This window comes from Chrysemys picta, chromosome 3, assembly GCF_011386835.1.
Source record: "Chrysemys picta bellii isolate R12L10 chromosome 3, ASM1138683v2, whole genome shotgun sequence".
In the NCBI taxonomy this organism is placed as follows: Eukaryota; Metazoa; Chordata; order Testudines; family Emydidae; genus Chrysemys; species Chrysemys picta.
Window position 1 is genome coordinate 71,087,704 of NC_088793.1, and position 19,266 is coordinate 71,106,969.

A 19,266-nucleotide genomic window follows, 5' to 3' on the forward strand; every position below is an offset into this window, starting at 1 on the left:
CAACTCATTCTTAACATATCTTAACTTTTCTACAGTTTATTCCACAGAAGTTGCCATTTTCCTGACAAGCAAGTAGAGAGGAGTTAGAACAGAAGATCAAACTTATCCTTCTTCATATTTTCAATGAACATTGTATTTTGAACTCCTATGTTAAACAAGTTTCAATTACTTACAAAAATTGATAGATGGTCAATACAGTTTTATTTTGCTTGTAATTTTATTACTAGACAGAGTCCAGGAAATTCAGAAATTAAAAATCCTGTCTCCTTGATTCCCACACTGCTTGAGAAGTGCTGAAAAACTGATGCTCTCCACACACGTCTCCAGATCAGTGCTTTTAGATTAAACAACTTGTGCTAAGGCTGAGCAGAGTCAGGAATTGAACTCAGGTTAGAGCGAAAGCAAGAAAGGTGGTTTGGGGAGTGGTCTAGTCTGAGAGTACTGGCTACAGGAAGTACAGAGGGTGGGAATGGGGAGAACAGGTTAGAGGCAGACCCTTTCTGCAGAACATGGACATGTTTCTCAGTTTGTCAATCTTTACTTCATTTGCCTTAACAGTTTACAAAAAGAAATAAAAGTTTTTTAAAAAACGGTTTAGGTGAACACTTTTAAAAGATGCATATTAAAACCTATCCAAAATGTGCAGTCCAGTGCTTTTCCTATCAATTTAAGTGTAGAAATATTTTCCAATTTGTTTTCTTTTCCTGCCTATTAGCAGGAAAGTGGCAGTCTCCATAGAGTAAGTTTTAATTTATTTAAAAAATAAATGTTAAAGAATATCTGTTATTTTGGGGAGCAACTGCTGGCAAAGAAAGGGTATAAACTCAGATGGTATAAAAATCATTTCTGTGAAGGTAAAATTACTGTTTCTGACCTCCTTGTTGGCTAGGCCATGACTCCATGTTCTTGAGAAAGCCTCTGGATTTGGAAAGGAGATACTATATAGAGCTGGAACATTCTCTCAGAGCCAGCTTACAAGAAAGGATAAGTAGAAACCGAACAAATCGCCGTGTTAACCCCTACACTGCTTCATTCCAGTACACAGCTCCTCTGAAGTACCAACATTCCACTTCATAGTGACTTAGTGCATGGCACAGCTTGAAATAAAATTTGCCGCAAGTACGACATACATTCAACTTCACTTAAGAAATTAACAAAGGTAGGTCAATTCTTAGCATTCATATTTTAATAAACAATCAAGGCTGTACCTACCTGTTCTTTGGGCACAAGTTGTTGCCTGGGTAGCACAACTCCACATACTGCTATTACATTTGCAGAGAGGTCACCTGATACGATGTCTCCTTGTGTGTACTGCAACCCTTTCTCTCTCTGCCAAAGAGATGTGTCTGGATTGGCCAAAACAAGGGCTCTCTCCACATTCCGCATCCGTGATTCTTCCAGTAGCCTGTCAAATTAGTATCCACATTCATTACTGCAGTTGGATGTCATTTACACCAAATATTCTTAATCATGCAATGTATTCAATGTGAAAATTCATCTTACTTTAGTCTGAAACGTATTAATTCATCTGGATTGAAGATCTTCTTAAGGAAAGATAATTTGTGCTCATCGTTCATGCATGTAACCAAAGCAAGGCAATTTGAAGTGTACCTGCAAAGAACATTTTGAACAAAATAGGTTTCAAAAAATTCTGCAGAATAAAGAAAGGACAGACAGACAGACAGACACAAAATTCTAGAAGAATCTTGTACATCTTTTTCCACCACAGGAATTGGTAGAGAGAAAGCATTGTCCTCCCCAACTACAGTTCAGCTATAGATCAAGAATGTGTTGTCCAACTCTTAGTAGAAAAAAGACTCACCTTTTGGCATATAACTGATAGAGGCAATGAATTTTGTATCGTAAGCTATAAAAGTTTGCTACACAAGGCAAATACGTAGTACCATTTTACAATGATTTGCTGTGTCCTGTTTCATATTTTACTGCCTCGCTTCACTGAGTGCTCTTTAACTGTCTATTTACAGTATAATCTAAAATATTCCTCCAAAGAAAATTCACTCAAGTCATGGCATATTGAAACAATGTGCCTCACAATCTAACAAACCTTTCTATAAGAAGGGTATATTGCGCAGACACAATAATTAGGTACACTTTTTAAATAGAAACATCTCTTGGATATCTTCACCTTAAATGGAGGATGTGGCTTTCTATAAGATCTGTCTTTCATCTAATTCAGCAGCTAGATTGGCCATAGTATCAAGAAATCAAGACATTAGCTCAAGGCTCAGTGCTAACAGAATCCTAAAACCACTTCAAATCTTTTGACTTCACTACTAGATACAGCTGCCTCTTCAAATAATGAATATGTAACTTAAAAAGCAATAAGTACAAAATCTTACAGACAAATACATTTTTCATCAGGTTTAGTCAGTTCTCGTTTTCTGACCACCATCAATGTTCACTGAGGCTGAAAGAGGAAAGCCCCCAGAAGAAGAGTGGCTCAGCACAAAATTTAAAAATCAGGTAGTTTCTCCCTTCCAAAATTACTGTAAAAAAGCCATGTAAACCTACTCCGGGAAATGAACCATAATTCTAAAACAATAACCTTATCTCATGCCTTACTGTCAAGAGAATTTAGTGTAATAGTGTATTTTTTAAAATTGGGACAGTTAACCTTTCTTCACTCCATTGTCCAGGGGTCACTTTGACCAGAAGTCATGATGAAGAGCTATTGAAATCCATCTGTGAACCATAGTAAGCAAGCTCCCAACCTTTCAGATCATTTTGGATCTTATCAAAAGGTGCTATGAATGTTTTGTGTATCTTCCTGGACCCAAAGAGAGCTCAATGACTTCCTTGGGCTCTGATGTGAGGAGCACGTGCAGGCACAGCTCGGAAATTCAAGCCAGAACAAGATGATCTACAACAGGGGTCTCAAACACATGGCCCCCGGGCCACATGCAGCCCGTGGCATTATTTGCTGCGGCCCACCAAGCTTCCTGCCCTGCCCCCCGGCGTTATTTCCTGCAGCCGCCAAGCTCCCCTCACCTGCCACCTCCCCTCCCCCCCCAGTGCACCGCGTCCCCACTCCTCTGCCTACCTCCGGGCGCTTAGTGCTTTCCAGGAAGGACAGGGGCAGGGATTTGGGAAAGGGGTTGGAATAGGGGCAGGGAGGGGGCGGAGCTGGCGTGGGGATTTTGGGGAAGGGGTTGGAATGGGGGCGGGGAAGGGTGGGAAGAGGCGGGGCGGGGGGGGATCTTTTGTATCTTTATATGAAAAGGAGTCAGTGATGTGGCTCTTGGGTCAATGTACTAGTCCTCATGTGGCCCTCGTGGTGATTTGAGTTTGAGATCCCGGATATACAAGCACTCATTGGAAGAAGTGGCGGCTCTGGGCTATTGAACAGCAGCAGTGCCATCAGAAGGAAAAGGAACTGAGGCAGGAGTACAAGCACACAAAGGACAGCTCTCTAAGCCTGGTGCATCACTCACTGACTGCACTTTCTATTCTGGATGATGCACCAGGCTTAGAAGAGCTGTCCTTTGCGTGCTTTATCATAATTTACAAAGTTAGGTAAGTGGGTGGGGCTTTTTTCCTCCATTTTTCAGTAGAAACGTTAATGTTTTTAAAAGTTAACGGTTTTTATTTTAACTGAAACTTAAGACTTTTTTCTTAAGAGACGTTGGTAGACATGTATGAAATCTGAACTTCAGTTTACCACATTACTCCTAGGGGAATTCTGGGCCAAAAAAATTAAAAATTCTGCAGTTTTTTTTTAAATTCTGCATATTTTAGTTGTCAAAATAACACAATATAATCACTCCAGTTTGAAATATTTTGGTAATTTATTTAAAAATACCTGTCAACAAGTATTCAACAATACAGACGATTAATAAAAAGGTTCCCCCAGGAGAAGAGAGTGAAAGAAAGCCCTACGACAGGGGTAGTCAATTATTTTTTGTCAAGGTCCAAATTTCTTGGTCAAGGTCTAGTCTAGATCCAGAAACCAGAAAAAATAAATACAAAAATAATAATAATCATGATAACAAGTAAATAAAAACATTTTGGGGTCCATTCAAAAGCGTCTGGTGGTCTGGATTTGGCCCATGGTACACCTATGGACTATTCCTGCCCTACGACAACCAGTTCCAGTTGGGGGGGGGAGGTAGTGAAGGGGTGTGTGGGGCCCACAGAACCAAGATACCTGCATTCCCCTCCACCCAGTGCTCAGCTGAGGGGCACCCCCCAGCCCAGACACTCGTACCCTCCTCTCCCCAGAGCCCAGCCCCTGGGAACCCCCCCAGCCCACACACCCGCACCCTCTTTTCCCCAGAGCCCAACCATGGGGCACCCCCCAGCCCACAAACCTCCACCCCCAGTGCCTTTACTCCCCTTAGCTTTACTGTCCCGCTGGCGGATGTAGTGTGATGCGAGACCCTGCCCTTCCTCACCGTTGGCCAGAGCTGGGTCTCCCAGGACCTCTCCCGTTCCCAGGAGAATGAGGACCAAGCCGGGAAGTCAGAATGTGCAGAGCCTTCAACCCCACCTGGGCTGGGTGTTCTGCTCACTGTGAGCTGGGCTCTGCAGAGTCCAGCGGCCCTAGTGACAACCAGCAGCCCCAATTCTGCAGGGGAAACATGGATTTCTGGGCAAATTCTGCATTGCGCAGTGGTGCAGAATTCCTCCAGGAGTGGCGCATTCTTTGTCTGGTATTGCTGAAGGTTACTCTCATCTTTCCCCTTAAAAGTGAAGGCTGCTAGGAGAAATTCAGAACACTTGTCCTTGAATGGAAAAGATTTTTGGATTTAAACTTACCAGCGGACCAAAGTATCATGACTCCTTAGCAGCGGAACACACACACTCCAGTCCCACAACTCCCGGAATACAGACTGCTCTTGTTGGAGGAATAGGTAAGCAGCCTCCATGAGATCCCGTAACTTCATCCGTCTGCGCCCATATCGGACTGTGTTTGTATCAGAACTTTCCAGGAAGAGTCTTTGGAACACTGGTGAAGTATCCTTAAAATATCTCAGAGCAAACCTTAGAGAGAGATAAGTGGAGACATTAAACTAGGCAAATGTGTATATCCAAGTGTGTACATCCAGAAAACAATCTACAAAAGAATTCTAATCCACAAAAGTCCTTAAACAGTAATTGTTGGTACAATGCAAACCAAATGTAAATTGAAGTCTTGTCTACAATTGGAAATAGTACCATTTTATCTGAGCAAGGTGGGTGATATAATATCCTTTACTGGACCAACTTCTGTTGGTGAAACAAATTTTCAAACTATACAGAGCTCTTCTTCAGTTCTGGGAAAGGTACTCAGAGCATGACAGCTAAATACAAGGTGGAATAGACTGTTTAGCATAAGTAGTTAACATATTCCACCTTGTATCTGTTCCACCTTGTATTTATCTATGACACTCTGCAGCCTTTATCTACACTTAAAACGCTACGTAGAGACAGCTGCACTGCTGTCGCACTTCAGTGTAGACACTTACTACAGCAACAGGAGGGATTCTCCCATCACTGTCGTTAATTCACCTCCCCAAGAGACAGTAGCTAGGTTAAAGGAAGAATTCTTCCATCCATCTATCACTGTCTGCAGAGGGGGTTAGGTCAACATAGCTACATCTCTCAGGGAGGTGGATTTTTCACACACCTGACAGATGTAGCTAAGCTGGTGTAAGTTTCCAGTGTAGACCAGCCCTGACTCCCCTTCTCAGACCTGAAGAATTCTTGTAGCTCAAAAGTTTGTTTTTTCTCACCAACAGAAGTTAGTTCAATAAAAGATATTACCTCACCCACCTTGTCTCTCTAATACAGTAGAACCTCAGAGTCACAAAGACCAGACTACGAACTGACCGGTCAACCACACACCTCATATGGAACCGCAAGTATGCAATCAGCCAACAGCACGTGCGCACACACACACACACACACAACACACACACCAAATAGAGTACAGTGCTGTGTTAAATGTCAACTACTAAAAAAAAAAAAAAAAGAGAAAGCAACATTTTTCTTCTGCATAGTAAAGTTTCAAAGCTGTATTAAGTCAATGTTCAGTTGTAAACTTTTGAAATAACCACCATAATGTTTTGTTCAGAGTTACCAACATTTCAGAATTATGAAAAACCTACATTCCCGAAGTGTTTGTAACTCTGAGATTCTACTGTATCCTGGGAACAACACTACTACTATTACCATCACACTGCAAACAACCATGTTAGCAGTCATTTGTCAATAGTCAGTTTAACTGACTAGTGCGGATTATTCAGATTACAAGGACAAACAGTGGTCAGCACCAGTTCCACTAACCCATGTTAACCTCTGGTCACGAGAGGGTTAATTCCAATTTGCTGAACCAGTACTGACCACTTTTATTTAGGTCTAAATTTGGATTTAGGAGCCTAATTTTAGATGCATAGTTTTGAAAATGTTTGCCAATGAATAATTTTCACATAACTCTCTACCACGCACGCCAGACATTTTTCTATTTCATTTCAATCATTGAAAAAGATGCATATCATGTTAGACATTGCCAGACATTCATTTAAACATTTCCTTTAATTTAAAACCTTGGGTTTTCTCAGTCAGAGTTTCAATTCAAGAAATGTCCATTACCAAGGCAATAAAAATATATGAAAATACACACTCTCTCTCATAGCCAGAAGATCCATCTACTGACCAGCTACTTAGTACAGGGGTGAGCAAACTACGGCCCGCAGGCCGGATCCAGCCCCTTAGGGCTTTGGATCCGGCCCACGGGATTGCCCCCTGTGGCGTCACAGGCCCCGCGCCGCTCTCAGCAGCAGCCAGCAGATCCCATTGGCCGGGAAAAGGGAACCAAAGGCAATGGGAGCTTCGGGGGAGGTGCCTGGAGGTGCGGCAAGGGCAGCGCACGCGGAGCCCTTCGCTCCCCCTCCCCCAGGGGCTGCAGCGCTTCCTGGAGCGGCGCGGGGCCGGGGACAGTGCAGGTGTGCAGGGAGCCTGCCCTGGCCCCGGTGCGTGCCGCTGCCACCCCAGAGCCGGAACCCCTCCTGCACCCCGCCCCCCATCTCCCTGCCCTAAGCCCCTGCCTGCCCTGCGCACCCCAACTCCCTGCCCTGAGCCCCCTGCCGCAGTCCGCACCCCTCCTGCACCCCTGCCCTGAGCCCCCTCCTGCACTCCGCACCCCTCCTGCACCCCAACCCTCTTCCCTGAGCCCTCCCATGCACTCCGCACCCCTCCTCTGCCCCAATTCCTTGCCCTGAGCCCCTTCCTGCACACCGCACCCCCTCCCACACCCCAACCCCCTGCCCCGGCCCTGCATACAATTTCCCCACCCAGATGTGGCCCTCGGCCCAAAAAGTTTGCCCACCCCTGACCTAGTATATAGTGAACAAGTTCAAACATCACACAAACAGACATCACATCACTTACGGAAGCACATCAGGGTGGTCACCAATGAGCTTGCTCATTGCTACACAAAGCCTTTCATGCAGATCATGGTTGATTTGACCACCAGCATTAATGGCTTCTGCATTTCTTTCCAGTAAATCCAGCAGGATTGGTCGAAACTGACGACCAATCAGTAGAGTACATTCTTTATCCACTAATAACTGTGCTAAGGCATTGAGAATACACTGGCGATCCTGTCGAGTCCAGATCTGGAGGAGAAGAAAGGGGAAAAGGACAATTAACAGTTACGATCACATCAGAAATGAGTTATCATTCCAAATCACATTTCAGCTACCTATGTCGCCAGTCAGTTTGAGACTCAACCAGGAATTTTAAACAGAAATCAGGCAGCACAACAGATAAGTAGCAATGGAGGAGGTAATAGGAGGTGGGGAAGGATAGGAGGGCAACTTCGCGTACTCCCCACAGCAGCCTTTAGAGGTGTGTGTGGTGCGTTTTCAATCAACTGGCAAAACGAGGTATAACGACACAAATTTTCACACTGGGCTAGAGAGCATCATAACGGAACGGAGAGCCAGGGACAAAACTAAATGACTCTAAGACCCTATGTGCCAACTTGCAACATTGAGAGTGGGGAGCCAGACCCAGCCCTGTGGGACAGGAGCCACCCCTGCTGGGTGAGTGCAGGGCTGCCCACCAACAGCCAATCGTATGTCGTTTATTCCCCCCAAATCCCATTCCAGAACCTGGGCTCCACCACTGATAAGCTATATATACATAAATACTTGTACTTCAGGGCACCCTCTGCAGTCACACCACTGTCACTGGAAATCAATAAGGAGCCTATTCCACTACGCAGCCTGAAAAGCATTTATAGCAGTTATAAAGAAACACCACTACAACCTCGAGTTACATGCCTGTTTATTATTTCTTTTTAAGACACCAAACCTTGACTCAGTCATGCTATAAACGACGTTATTTCCACATTTCTGATAGTGTTTAAGGTACACAACACTTCTGAGAAAATAATTTTTTTATGTGCAGTTTTGAAAAATATTTTCAACTTTCATGTCCAAGGGACCATTTATACAAGAAAATGCATCACAAATTCTGCAAAAGAGAACAAATAAGACCCAGATTCACTCTCAACACCAGTGAATTCCCATTTGCTTTATGTAAAAAAACAACTAGTCTTTTCTCCAGTCTTTGTTCTGCAGCCTACTGCTATTATCTCCCAGTCATAAAACAGTTCTTGTGGAAACTTATCTCCTTCTTGTTCAAGGTTCTTTGTGCCTCTGCTTAGCCAAACATAAAGCAGTATAAATACATTCATACACCACTCTTACCGCTCACTCCAAAAAACACGATTTGTCTTGACCAGCTCCTAATATACCATTAGTTTTGTTTTTGTGAAACTCAACACTGAGTTTCCCTCACTTCCTCTCAGCTCTCACAACAGAATAAACCTAGACACGACATACTTTTCTCTGACACCAGCTAACTATTTTTATTTTACAGGTGGGTTGAACCAATTGTTTTATGTTCATCAGGGACATGGAAGAGTCTGTTCATTACAGAATTTAAAACAGGTGCCCGATTTTGAGTAGCATAACTATTCTATTAACTAGCTAAATGGAAATTAAAAGGAACGGTTATAAGGGTGAAATACCTGAAAACTGCATCAGACTATTTAAAAATAGCATAATAGAGGCTCAAACTAAATGTATATCTCCTACACACACACCCAAAAAAGCAGTAAGAGGACTTTAAAAAAAAAAAAAGCCACCACGGTTAAACAGCAGAGTAAAAAAGACAGAGGCAAAAAGTCATCCTTTAAAAACTGGAAGTCAAATCCTAAGAAGGAAAATAGAAAGGAGCATAAACTCTGACTATTCAATCCTTAGCTACTCCAATAAGACAGCTAACGGGGTGCTTATTTTGTTTCTGAGACAATCCTTTGGTTCTGCAGGTAACGAGGTAAAATTTAGGCTGCCAACTAAGAGTAAAATCTAGGACCTCCATGTCAAATGTAAAAGTATAAGGCAGGCTAAGAGAGAACTGAAGAGCAACTAGCTAAGGACACAAAAACAGCAAAAATGCAATTACATCAGAAGCAGGAAGCCTGCCAGTCAATAGGGCCAGTGGACAACCGAGGTGCTAAGGCGCACTCAAGCAAGACAAGGCCATTGCAGAGAAGCTAAATGAATTTTTTGCATCAGTCTCTACTGCAGAGGATATTGGAGAGTTCCATACTTTTTAGCAGGGTGGATAAAAATCAATGATTTTTAACAGGCTGAGTGGATGACAAAATGACAGATGAAATTCATTGTCGATAAGTGCAAAGCAATTCATATTGGAAAGCATAATCCCAACTATACATACAGAAGAACCACAGGGTCTAAACTAGCTGTTACCACTCAAGAAAGAGATCTTGGAGTCATTCTGGGTAGTTCTCTGAAAACATCTGCTCAATGTGCAGCTGCAGTCATACAAGCTAACAGGAAAGAGATTAATAAGAAGATAGAAAATATCATAATGCCTTTACATAAATCTATGTAATTACCCACACACTGAATACAGCATGCAGTTCTGATGTCCCCATTTCAAAAAAAAAAAAAGATATAGTAGAATTGGAAAAGGTACAGAAAAGATAAGCAAAAATGATTAGAGGTATACAACAGATTCCATGCAAGCAGAGATTAAAAAGATTGGGACTGTTCATCTTAGAAAAGAGATGACTAAAAGGGGATATGTTAGAGGTCTACAAAATCATGAGTGGTATGCGGAAAGTGAATAGGGAAGTGTTATTTACCCCTTCACATAACAAAAGAAATAGGGGTCACCTCAGAAATAGGCAGCAGGTTTAAAAACAAACATAAGCAAGTACTTCTTCACTCAATGTAGTCAACTTGTGGAGCTCATTGCCAAGGGATGTCCTGAAGGTCAAAAGTATAACTGGGTTCAAAAAAGAATTAGATACATTCATTTAGGATAGGTCCACCATTTGATATTTGCCAAGATGATCGGAGAAGCAACCTCATGCTCGTGTCCCTAAACCACCAAATGCCAGAACTGCCTATGGAACTGGCCACTGTCAGAGACAGGATACTAGGCAAGATGGACCATTGGTCTGACCCAGGATGGCCGTTCTTATGTTCTTTAAATGCCAGATATACAGATGCTTAAACATAAGAGAAACAGAATATGATCCACACAGTAAAATAGTCTCTAATTACCCAGCTATTGTACATCAGTATCTGTAGTGTAAGCAATTTCACAAGAACAAGCAATGTTTTAATGAATGTATAGTCCTATAGGACATATAAAACTGCTTCTCATAGCTCACACTGACACTGGGAATGTTCTTGTTCTATAAAAAGATCATAACTTAAGTATGATCTCAGGGCATATGGAGGTCTTAATATTTCACATATGATGCTACTAATAAGATGGGATTTTTACTAAAAGGTGGCTGTAGAAAGTTATACTTCCATGTCAAAAATATTACTTCTCCTGTGAGCAGGCAAGTGAAATCGTTTTTCATAATCATGGTAATTGGTAGAAAGAAGGTTTTGTACCTTAACTGGTAAATCTTTCCCAACAGTTTGGAAAGCTGTTTTAAATCAGAATCATAAAGGACAGCTCCACACTTCCCCTAGGAAATCCAATGTAAACACATATACATAAACGTGAAGGTGACACTAAACAGCACAGCTACGATTGAGCATTAAGGTCCAAAGCAAGGTGACAGACTACTAAGGCCAGCAAGAGGTGAGTGACACACGGCCCTCTATCTCTTTTCCATCCAGCAGAGAGAGCATGTTTACCAAATACACTGTTCAGAGGATACTGGCTTAAACTGAGTCACTCAGAAGACATAAGTATTGAGCAAAAGGATCAAAGTGCCTGGGACTGGTGAAGTTTTGAGGGGGCAGAAGAGGTCAGAGCAGCAGGGTTCCAGGCCTCACTGCTAGGCAGTGGACTGACTTATTACTGGGATACCAGGCCTCCAGGCCTGAGTGGTGGGAAGGGCCTTTTTGATAACTGACCCAAGGGCTCTGAAACACCTCCCCAAAGGAGAACAGGAAGAGTCCTTCTCTGCTCAGATCATGCTAGCAAGTTCACCTCTTCAATCCATTCCTCATAGAAACAAAGTGGGGGGGAGGAGGGAGGGAGGTTAAAAAAAAAAGGCATCATGGTCCAGAATAGGCACAAGCTTCTGGCAGGATGGAGACTGGCCTCTTCATTTTATACAGAGCCACTGTGTGATATATCACATGTAGAGCACCTAGTTACTAAAGTCAAAGGCATTTCAGAAAGGCCCATAGATAGCAATTATGGTCTCCCCATCTGAGATACAATCAAACATAGGTCATATTTAGACAATACGTTTTGGTCCTGTTAATTGACCACCAGTTCATTTGAGTTAACACACACCTTTTTAAATGCTAACCTAGACACTCCACAAAAGCGTGTGGTTTGGTTTAAACATTTGTGTTCTGAAACAAACATCTGTGGAGTGTCTAGGTTAGCATTTAAAAATATGCTATTTTAAATTAACTGATAATCATTTAACTCAAGTTAAAACAGAAGCACAAACTATAGTCTAGACTTACCCTTAGGGTTACAGTAGGAAGAAGCTGAGTTTGAGGCCTTGGCTACACTTGCAGATGTACAGCACTGTGAGTTAAATCTGACTTCATGCAGCTGAGTAGGGAAAGCATTGCAGTCTGTCCACACTGACAGCTGCCCAGCGCACTATCGTGGCCACATTTGTGGCAATTGCAGCGCTATTGGGAGCGCTGCATTATGGGCAGCTATCCCACAGAGCACCTTTTCCCACTCTGGCGCCATGGGTTGTGGGAAGGGGGCGTGGGTGCGGGGGATTCTGGGTCCTGTCCCAATGCCCTGTGATCCACCGCTTCGCATCCCAGAAATCCCTTTGTTTCCGTCCACCTTTGGCGCCATCTTTCAACGGTTTTTGTGCAGCGCAATCTGTCTGCGGGAAATGGAGTCCGAACTGCTGAGGCGTATGCTGACAAGTCTCGCCAGCACGTCACGTTTGGCTGTCGAACTATTCCTTAAGATCCAAAGTGACAGTGAGAGTGAGGGGTCCGACGATGCTATCGAGCTGCGTAATGCGTATGACACGAAATTGCTTGTGGCATTCACGGACATGCTCAGCACCATGGAACGCTGCTTTTGGGCTCGGGAAACAAGCACCGAGTGGTGGGATCACATCGTCATGGAAGTCTGGGATGACGAGCCTACTTTCGTTGTCTCCGACTCAAGGAATATTTTCAACGCACCACTGAACAGTGCACTGACCCACAGGAACCCTCCTACCAACACTACAAGAAGAAGAACTCTGTGTGGACTCCTCCTGACGTTCAAAATGACAGACTGGACCTCTACATAGAGTGCTTCCACAGACGTGCACAGGCTGAAATTGTGGACAAACAACATCACTTGTCCCATAACCTCAGCCGTACAGAACGCAATGCCATCCACAGCCTCAGAAACAACCCTGACATTATCATCAAAGGGGCTGACAAAGGAGGTGCTATAGTCATAATGAACAGGTCGGATTATGAACAGGAGGCTGCCAGGCAACTCTCCAAGACCACATTCTACAGGCCACTATCCTCTGATCCCACTGAGGAATACCAAAAGAAACTACACCATCTGCTCAAGAAATTCCCAGCTACAGTACGGGAACAAATCTACATGGACACACCCCCAGAACCCCGACCAGGGGTATTCTATCTGCTACCCAAGATCCATAAACCTGGAAACCCTGGATGCCCCATCATCTCAGGCATTGGCACTCTTACAGCAGGATTATCTGGCTATTTGGACTCTCTCCTCAGACCCTACGCTACCAGCACTCTCAGCTATCTTCAAAACACCACCGACTTCCTGAGGAAACTACAATGCATTGGTGTTCTTCCTGAAAACACCATCCTGGCCACCATGGATGTAGAAGCACTTTACACCAATATTCCACATGAGGATGGACTACAAGCTGTCAGGAACAGTATCCCTGATGAGGCCACAGCACGCCTGGTGGCTGAGCTTTGTGACTTTGTCCTCACCCACAACCACTTCAGATTTGGGGACAACTTATACCTTCAAGTCAGTGGCACTGCTATGGGTACCCGCATGGCCCCACAGTATGCCCACATTTTTATGGCTGACTTAGAACAACGCTTCCTCAGCTCTCGTCCCCTAGTGCCCCTCCTCTACTTGCACTACATTGATGACATCTTCATCATATGGACCCACAGAAAGGAGGCCCTTGAAGAATTCCACCTGGACTTCAACAATTTCCACCCCACCATCAACCTCAGCCTGGACCAGTCCACACAAGAGATCCACTTCCTGGACACTACAGTGCAAATAAGTGATGGTCACATAAACACCACCCTATACCAGAAACCTACTGACCGCTATACGTACCTACATGCCTCCAGCTTCCATCCAAGACACATCACACAATCCATTGTCTACAGCCAAGCCCTAAGATACAACCGAATTTGCTCCAACCCCTCAGACAGAGACAAACACCTACAAGATCTTTATCAAGCATTCGTAAAACTCCAATACCCACCTGGGGAAGTGAGGAAACAGATTGACAGAGCAAGACGGGTACCCAGAAATCACCTACTACAGGACAGGCCCAACAAGGACAATAACAGAACACCACTAGCCATCACATACAGCCCCCAGCTAAAACCTCTCCAGCGCATTATCCACAATCTACAACCTATCCTGGAAAATGATCCCTCACTCTCACAGACCTTGGGAGGCAGGCCAGTCCTCGCTTACAGACAACCCCCCAACCTGAAGCAAATACTCACCAGCAACCACACCACACCACAGAAACACCAACCCAGGAACCAATCCCTGTAGCAAACCTTGTTGCCTACTCTGTCCCCATTTCTACTCTGGCGACACCATCAGAGGACCCAACCACATCAGCCACACCATCAAGGGCTCACTCACCTGCACATCCACTAATGTTATATATGCGATCATGTGCCACCAATGCCCCTCTGCCATGTACATTGGCCAAACCGGACAGTCCCTCCGCAAAAGAATAAATGGACACAAATCGGACATCAGGAATGGTAACATACATAAGCCAGTAAGTGAACACTTCAATCTCCCTGGTCATTCTATTACAGATTTAAAAGTCACTATTATTGAACAAAAAAACTTCAGAAACAGACTTCAAAGAGAAACAGCAGAACTAAAATTCATTTGCAAATTTAACACCATTAATCTGGGCTTGAATAGAGACTGGGAGTGGCTGGCTCATTACAGAAGCAGCTTTTCCTCTCCTGGAATTGACACCTCCTCATCTATTATTGGGAGTGGACTACATCCACCCTGATTGAATTGGCCCTGTCAACACCGGTTCTCCACTTGCGAAGTAACTCCCTGCTCTCCATGTGTCAGTATATAATGCCTGCATCTGTAACTTTCACTCTATGCATCTGAAGAAGTGAGGTTTTTACCCATGAAAGCTTATGCCCAAATAAATCTGTTAGTCTTTAAGGTGCCACCAGACTCCTTGTTATCTTTAGCTAGTCACGTTCTAAGATCAAGACAGATAAAATAAGCTGAGGTGTTAACCTGCATACCTATGGAAGAGGTAGAGTTCAGGTCAGGCTTAGCTAGCATGTGTCTACTAAGGCTTTGTCTCCACTACCACTTTTGTCAGTCAGGGGTGTGAAAAAAAACACCCTCCAGACCAACATAAGTTTCACCAACAAAAGTGTCAGTGTGGACAGCGCTATGTCAGCAGGAGATGCTCTCCTGACAATGTAGCTACCATCACTCATTGTGGGTAGTTTAATTATGCTGGCAAGAGAGTTCTCTCCCACCAGCATACAGCGGCTACCCCGGAGACCTTACAACGGTGCAGCTGCAGCGGTACAGCTGTAAGGTCAGTAGTGTAGACATAGCCTAAACCTGGCCTAGACTCAACCACATTTCCTAATAAAGACAAACCTATAGAGAACAAAGAGTACATTCTACTGCCTTGGAACAGGCATCTTCCTGATAGGCAATAGACTATTTAATATTAGGACAAAGACTGGGGAGGATAACCGTCCCACCTAAACTAATATCAAGGATAACAGATAACATGGTCACTCCTGTGGGCTAGATACAAATGCAACAACTGCCGTTTTCTAGCTGTAAAGGCTTGTGCCTAATTTAAACTAATCACAAGTCTACTGGAAAGGAGCGGGTCAGGGGATGAAGAAGCATAACTCCACCGAGGGCAGATGAAAATAATCTTCAGTTGCCTTCATACGAGGAAGGATTGACAGCCAAATTGCGCTCTTAGCAGTTTTAAGTAACACACTATTTACTTGTTCTAAATGTTTCGTGCAGTGTGAAGTTGTGTCATTTAATTTGAATGCTAGACTTTCATTTGACCTGGAGATTCAATTGCAGGTTTGTGTTGTCCCACATGAAAAGAGAACATGTACACACTGCTCATTCTGTTTGCATACAGATCCCATATTGTCCTGAGGTGAAAGGCATTAAGATGAATGGTTGGCAAGTTAAGTATCAGAAGTTTATTTCCAATGTAGAGTTTGATTTGGAAAGCATCGGCAGACTAGATTCATAACACCAGAGAGCAGCAATCACAAGACAATCTGATGTTATGATAATACATATAATAAATTGTTAGAGATATTTCTCTCCCAATTGTGAACATATATCTAGCAAGTTATTTTTATTTCTGTACTGAAGGTTAGCACATGCATGTCATGGTAGCTCACCATATTTGATCCTTTTAAAAAAGGGATCATTAATTTTTTTGTGACTAAAGTTTTAGTGGCTTTACAGGTGGTAGCTACAGCCAACTGCAAAATCAGACAGAACCACTCCTGTCTCACATACACACCTCCCTCTTGCATGGTACATGGGGAAAAGCTAAATATTACCAAGAAATGGGCCAAAAGAGTGAGATAAAACAATATGCACAACTACAACTAGGCAATACCCTGAATGGTATGTGTAAACACAAGGCTTGTTAAAGCCCAGTAAAGACCAAATATCTTCAGATTGCTAGTGTTTAAAGAGACTGTTGCAAACCACACATCTCAGGGATGGAGGTTTTTCTCTCTTCTGCAGGAACAGCTTCTTTATTAATAGAATCACTCACAGAAGCCACAGCCGAGCCAGAGAGGCAGAAAGAGCTCAGCACTGAGCATAAATCTTTGCTACATGTTATGTGATTGCATATCTGATAGCTAAATCTTTTTCTTTGTTTTAAAGCTTAACATTTTAAGGAGGCAAATGATTGAGAGATGTAAATTATTTTACTAAAAGATCCCTCAATTCACATACATCTGAGAAGTGAAAGTCATAATGCAAGATAACAAGCTAGTAATAAGCTTAAAGTAATCCAAAAGAATCAACCAATTTGAGAACCAGAATCTAGTGTCCCAGATGTCCCTTAAGACTCTCTCAAATGCTCGCCTACTTGCTGCTTAAACCATAACTAAATAGAGAAACTGCACAAAGACTCAGAACTTTCAATTCAAGTTGCTCAGTTCACAGAGTGATGAAAGACATGGAGAAAAAAAGAAGGATGTTGTGTTACCCTCCTGCTTGTAGTTTAACCTTCACATTTCTGAACTGTAGCCACAGAAACCACACTGCCACAAGGAGCCAAAACTACTTTCTCTAATAAAACAAGCATTTGAGACTGCACCCATGAAAATGCAATGTTCTGATTCAAGAGAGTCTGAAGTCCAAATATTTACTGCACATTAAGGACAATAGAAAATTTATGTCAGTTGTGACAGTAACTTTTCCTATATGGTATGAACATTCAGGCTGAGTATTTTATTATGGCAGGTGCTCAAATACTGGTGATAATGCCTATTATGCTAATTCACTTTTACATTGCTACTGGACCAGGCTATATATAAACATTACTAGAACAATTAAGTTTGATTTTTTTTTAAACATAGAAATTGAAGATACATTTTTACATGGATGCAGCACAACTCTGTGTTTACACTTAAAAAGTTATATCAGCTTAGCTATATCGAACACTAGGTATGGAAAAAAAATGTAGATGCAGCTATATTGACAGAACTGCGCTGCTCTCAACCTATCTAATATCATTTGAGAAGGTGGTGTTCCTACAGGCAAACAGAAAAATTCTTCATTTGGTGGTAGGCTGCATCTACACAAGGGGGCTGTGCCAGCAAAGACTCTGTAGTGCAGACATAGCCTTAATAGGTAAGGCTAGTGCTTGTGAAAGATATCCCCTTGACACCAATGAAAACTGAAATCCTCTATTCACAGAGTAAATATGGCATGACTAGCAGCAGTGAAAACTTCCCCCTACCTTTCCTTACCAGCCTTTCTTGAACCTACTCTAGCTAAAGCAGTGGTTCCCAAACTGTGGTTCATGAACCCCTGGGTGTTCGCAAAATGTTACAGGGGGTTCTCGGGGAAAAAAATCCCTAATGGCGGACAGAGCTGTCCCTAGGGACCCCAGGCAGCACGGGGCCAGCAGCCCAGAGCCCCTGGATTTCCAAGAGCTAAGCATATCAAAGCAAGCCTATCTATCACACTGAGGAGATTTAAACTTCAAGACTCCTTATAAGAATTGGAAAGGATGTGGATATTTTTTGCTGTTTTTAAAATGAAATAGGCAGCTAGTATTGTTTTTAAAATTATTATGAAGAACAAGTTTAAGCTTTGTTGTAACGTGCGTTGTTTGTCTGGACTGCTCAAGACCTGAATGCTTGTGTAGGAGGAACTCTTTGAGTTGACTTCTTAAATACCTTCCTGCTGTTTCACATCTGATACTCCTTGATGAAACATAGGAACCTTGTCTTATAACAGGCTTATTCGAAGTGATACAAGCTACAAAAGTGAGATCTTGGAAGAGTGTTGCCGTTTTCATAATGTAATAAAAATACTGTAATGATAAATAATAATTAATAATAAATAGTGTGTAATAATTATGTCATAAAAACAAATTGTGTATTTCCAAGATTACTGCTTTTATAATTTAAACTCAGGTAAAGGAGAAAATCCCTGGAAATATTCATTTTTAGGAGGGGGTTCGTGAGACTTGACATTTTCATGAAAGAGGTTCACAGGTTGTCAAAGTTTGGGAACCACTGAGCTAGAGAAATCCCTCTAATGGTGAGAAGGGTCATTCTGTTGCCATGACAATTCAATCCTTGGCTTCTCACAGAGTTGCCAACAAGGGTGCCAATTGTGAGGGTGCTGCATGATATGGATCCCCCACAAACAATAACTGTACTAAGCCAAACTCATTTCATCTAGTCCAAATAAATACCTACAACATTCAGTCACTAGTGTCCTTCTTAGTGTATGCACCATGTGCCTGTAACCACACTAATACCTTTCATTTTAGACTCAAATTAATTGCTACCCCTCACAAACATGGGGTTTGCTTGCATTACCCAGAAATGCAAGGTCAGGAAATTAAGATTGGTTGAAATTTTGGCATGATTATTTTTCTTTAGCTGAGACACTATTTATACGTCTCATTTAAGCATGAACAGCAAAATCCCTTATAACCAGAGGGAGAAGTTTTAAACACTTATTTAAAATGAATCCCAAAAGCAGGACTTTCTTCCCCAAATTACTTCTGGGGGAATTCTGTGACAAAATTTTAAAAATTCTGCACACAGTATTTTAAAATTCAGCAAAATTCTGCATATTTTACTTGTCAAAACAACACAGTATAATCACTTCAGTTTCAATTATTTTCATAATTTATTTCAAAATGCCTGTCAACAAGTATGTCAACAGTATAGACAGCAGCAAAAAAAAAGATTCCCCCAGGAGCAGAGAATTTAAAAAACCCCTACAACAACCCAGTTC

The 19,266-nt window shown here is 42.6% G+C and overlaps 1 protein-coding gene across 3 annotated transcripts in view; it reads right to left on the minus strand.

Moving 5' to 3' along the window:
- MDN1 (midasin AAA ATPase 1) overlaps nucleotides 1-19,266 on the minus strand; it is a 175,711-nt gene that overhangs the window by 151,890 nt on the left and 4,555 nt on the right. For all 3 annotated transcript variants that reach the window (XM_065590185.1, XM_065590184.1, XM_065590183.1), the window contains exons 2-5: nucleotides 7,390-7,616; nucleotides 4,777-5,001; nucleotides 1,504-1,611; nucleotides 1,213-1,405 (exon numbers count right to left, since the gene is read on the minus strand). In XM_065590185.1, the coding sequence (XP_065446257.1) occupies nucleotides 1,213-1,405; nucleotides 1,504-1,611; nucleotides 4,777-5,001; nucleotides 7,390-7,616 (753 nt within the window). The remainder of the gene's footprint in view (nucleotides 1-1,212; nucleotides 1,406-1,503; nucleotides 1,612-4,776; nucleotides 5,002-7,389; nucleotides 7,617-19,266) is intronic.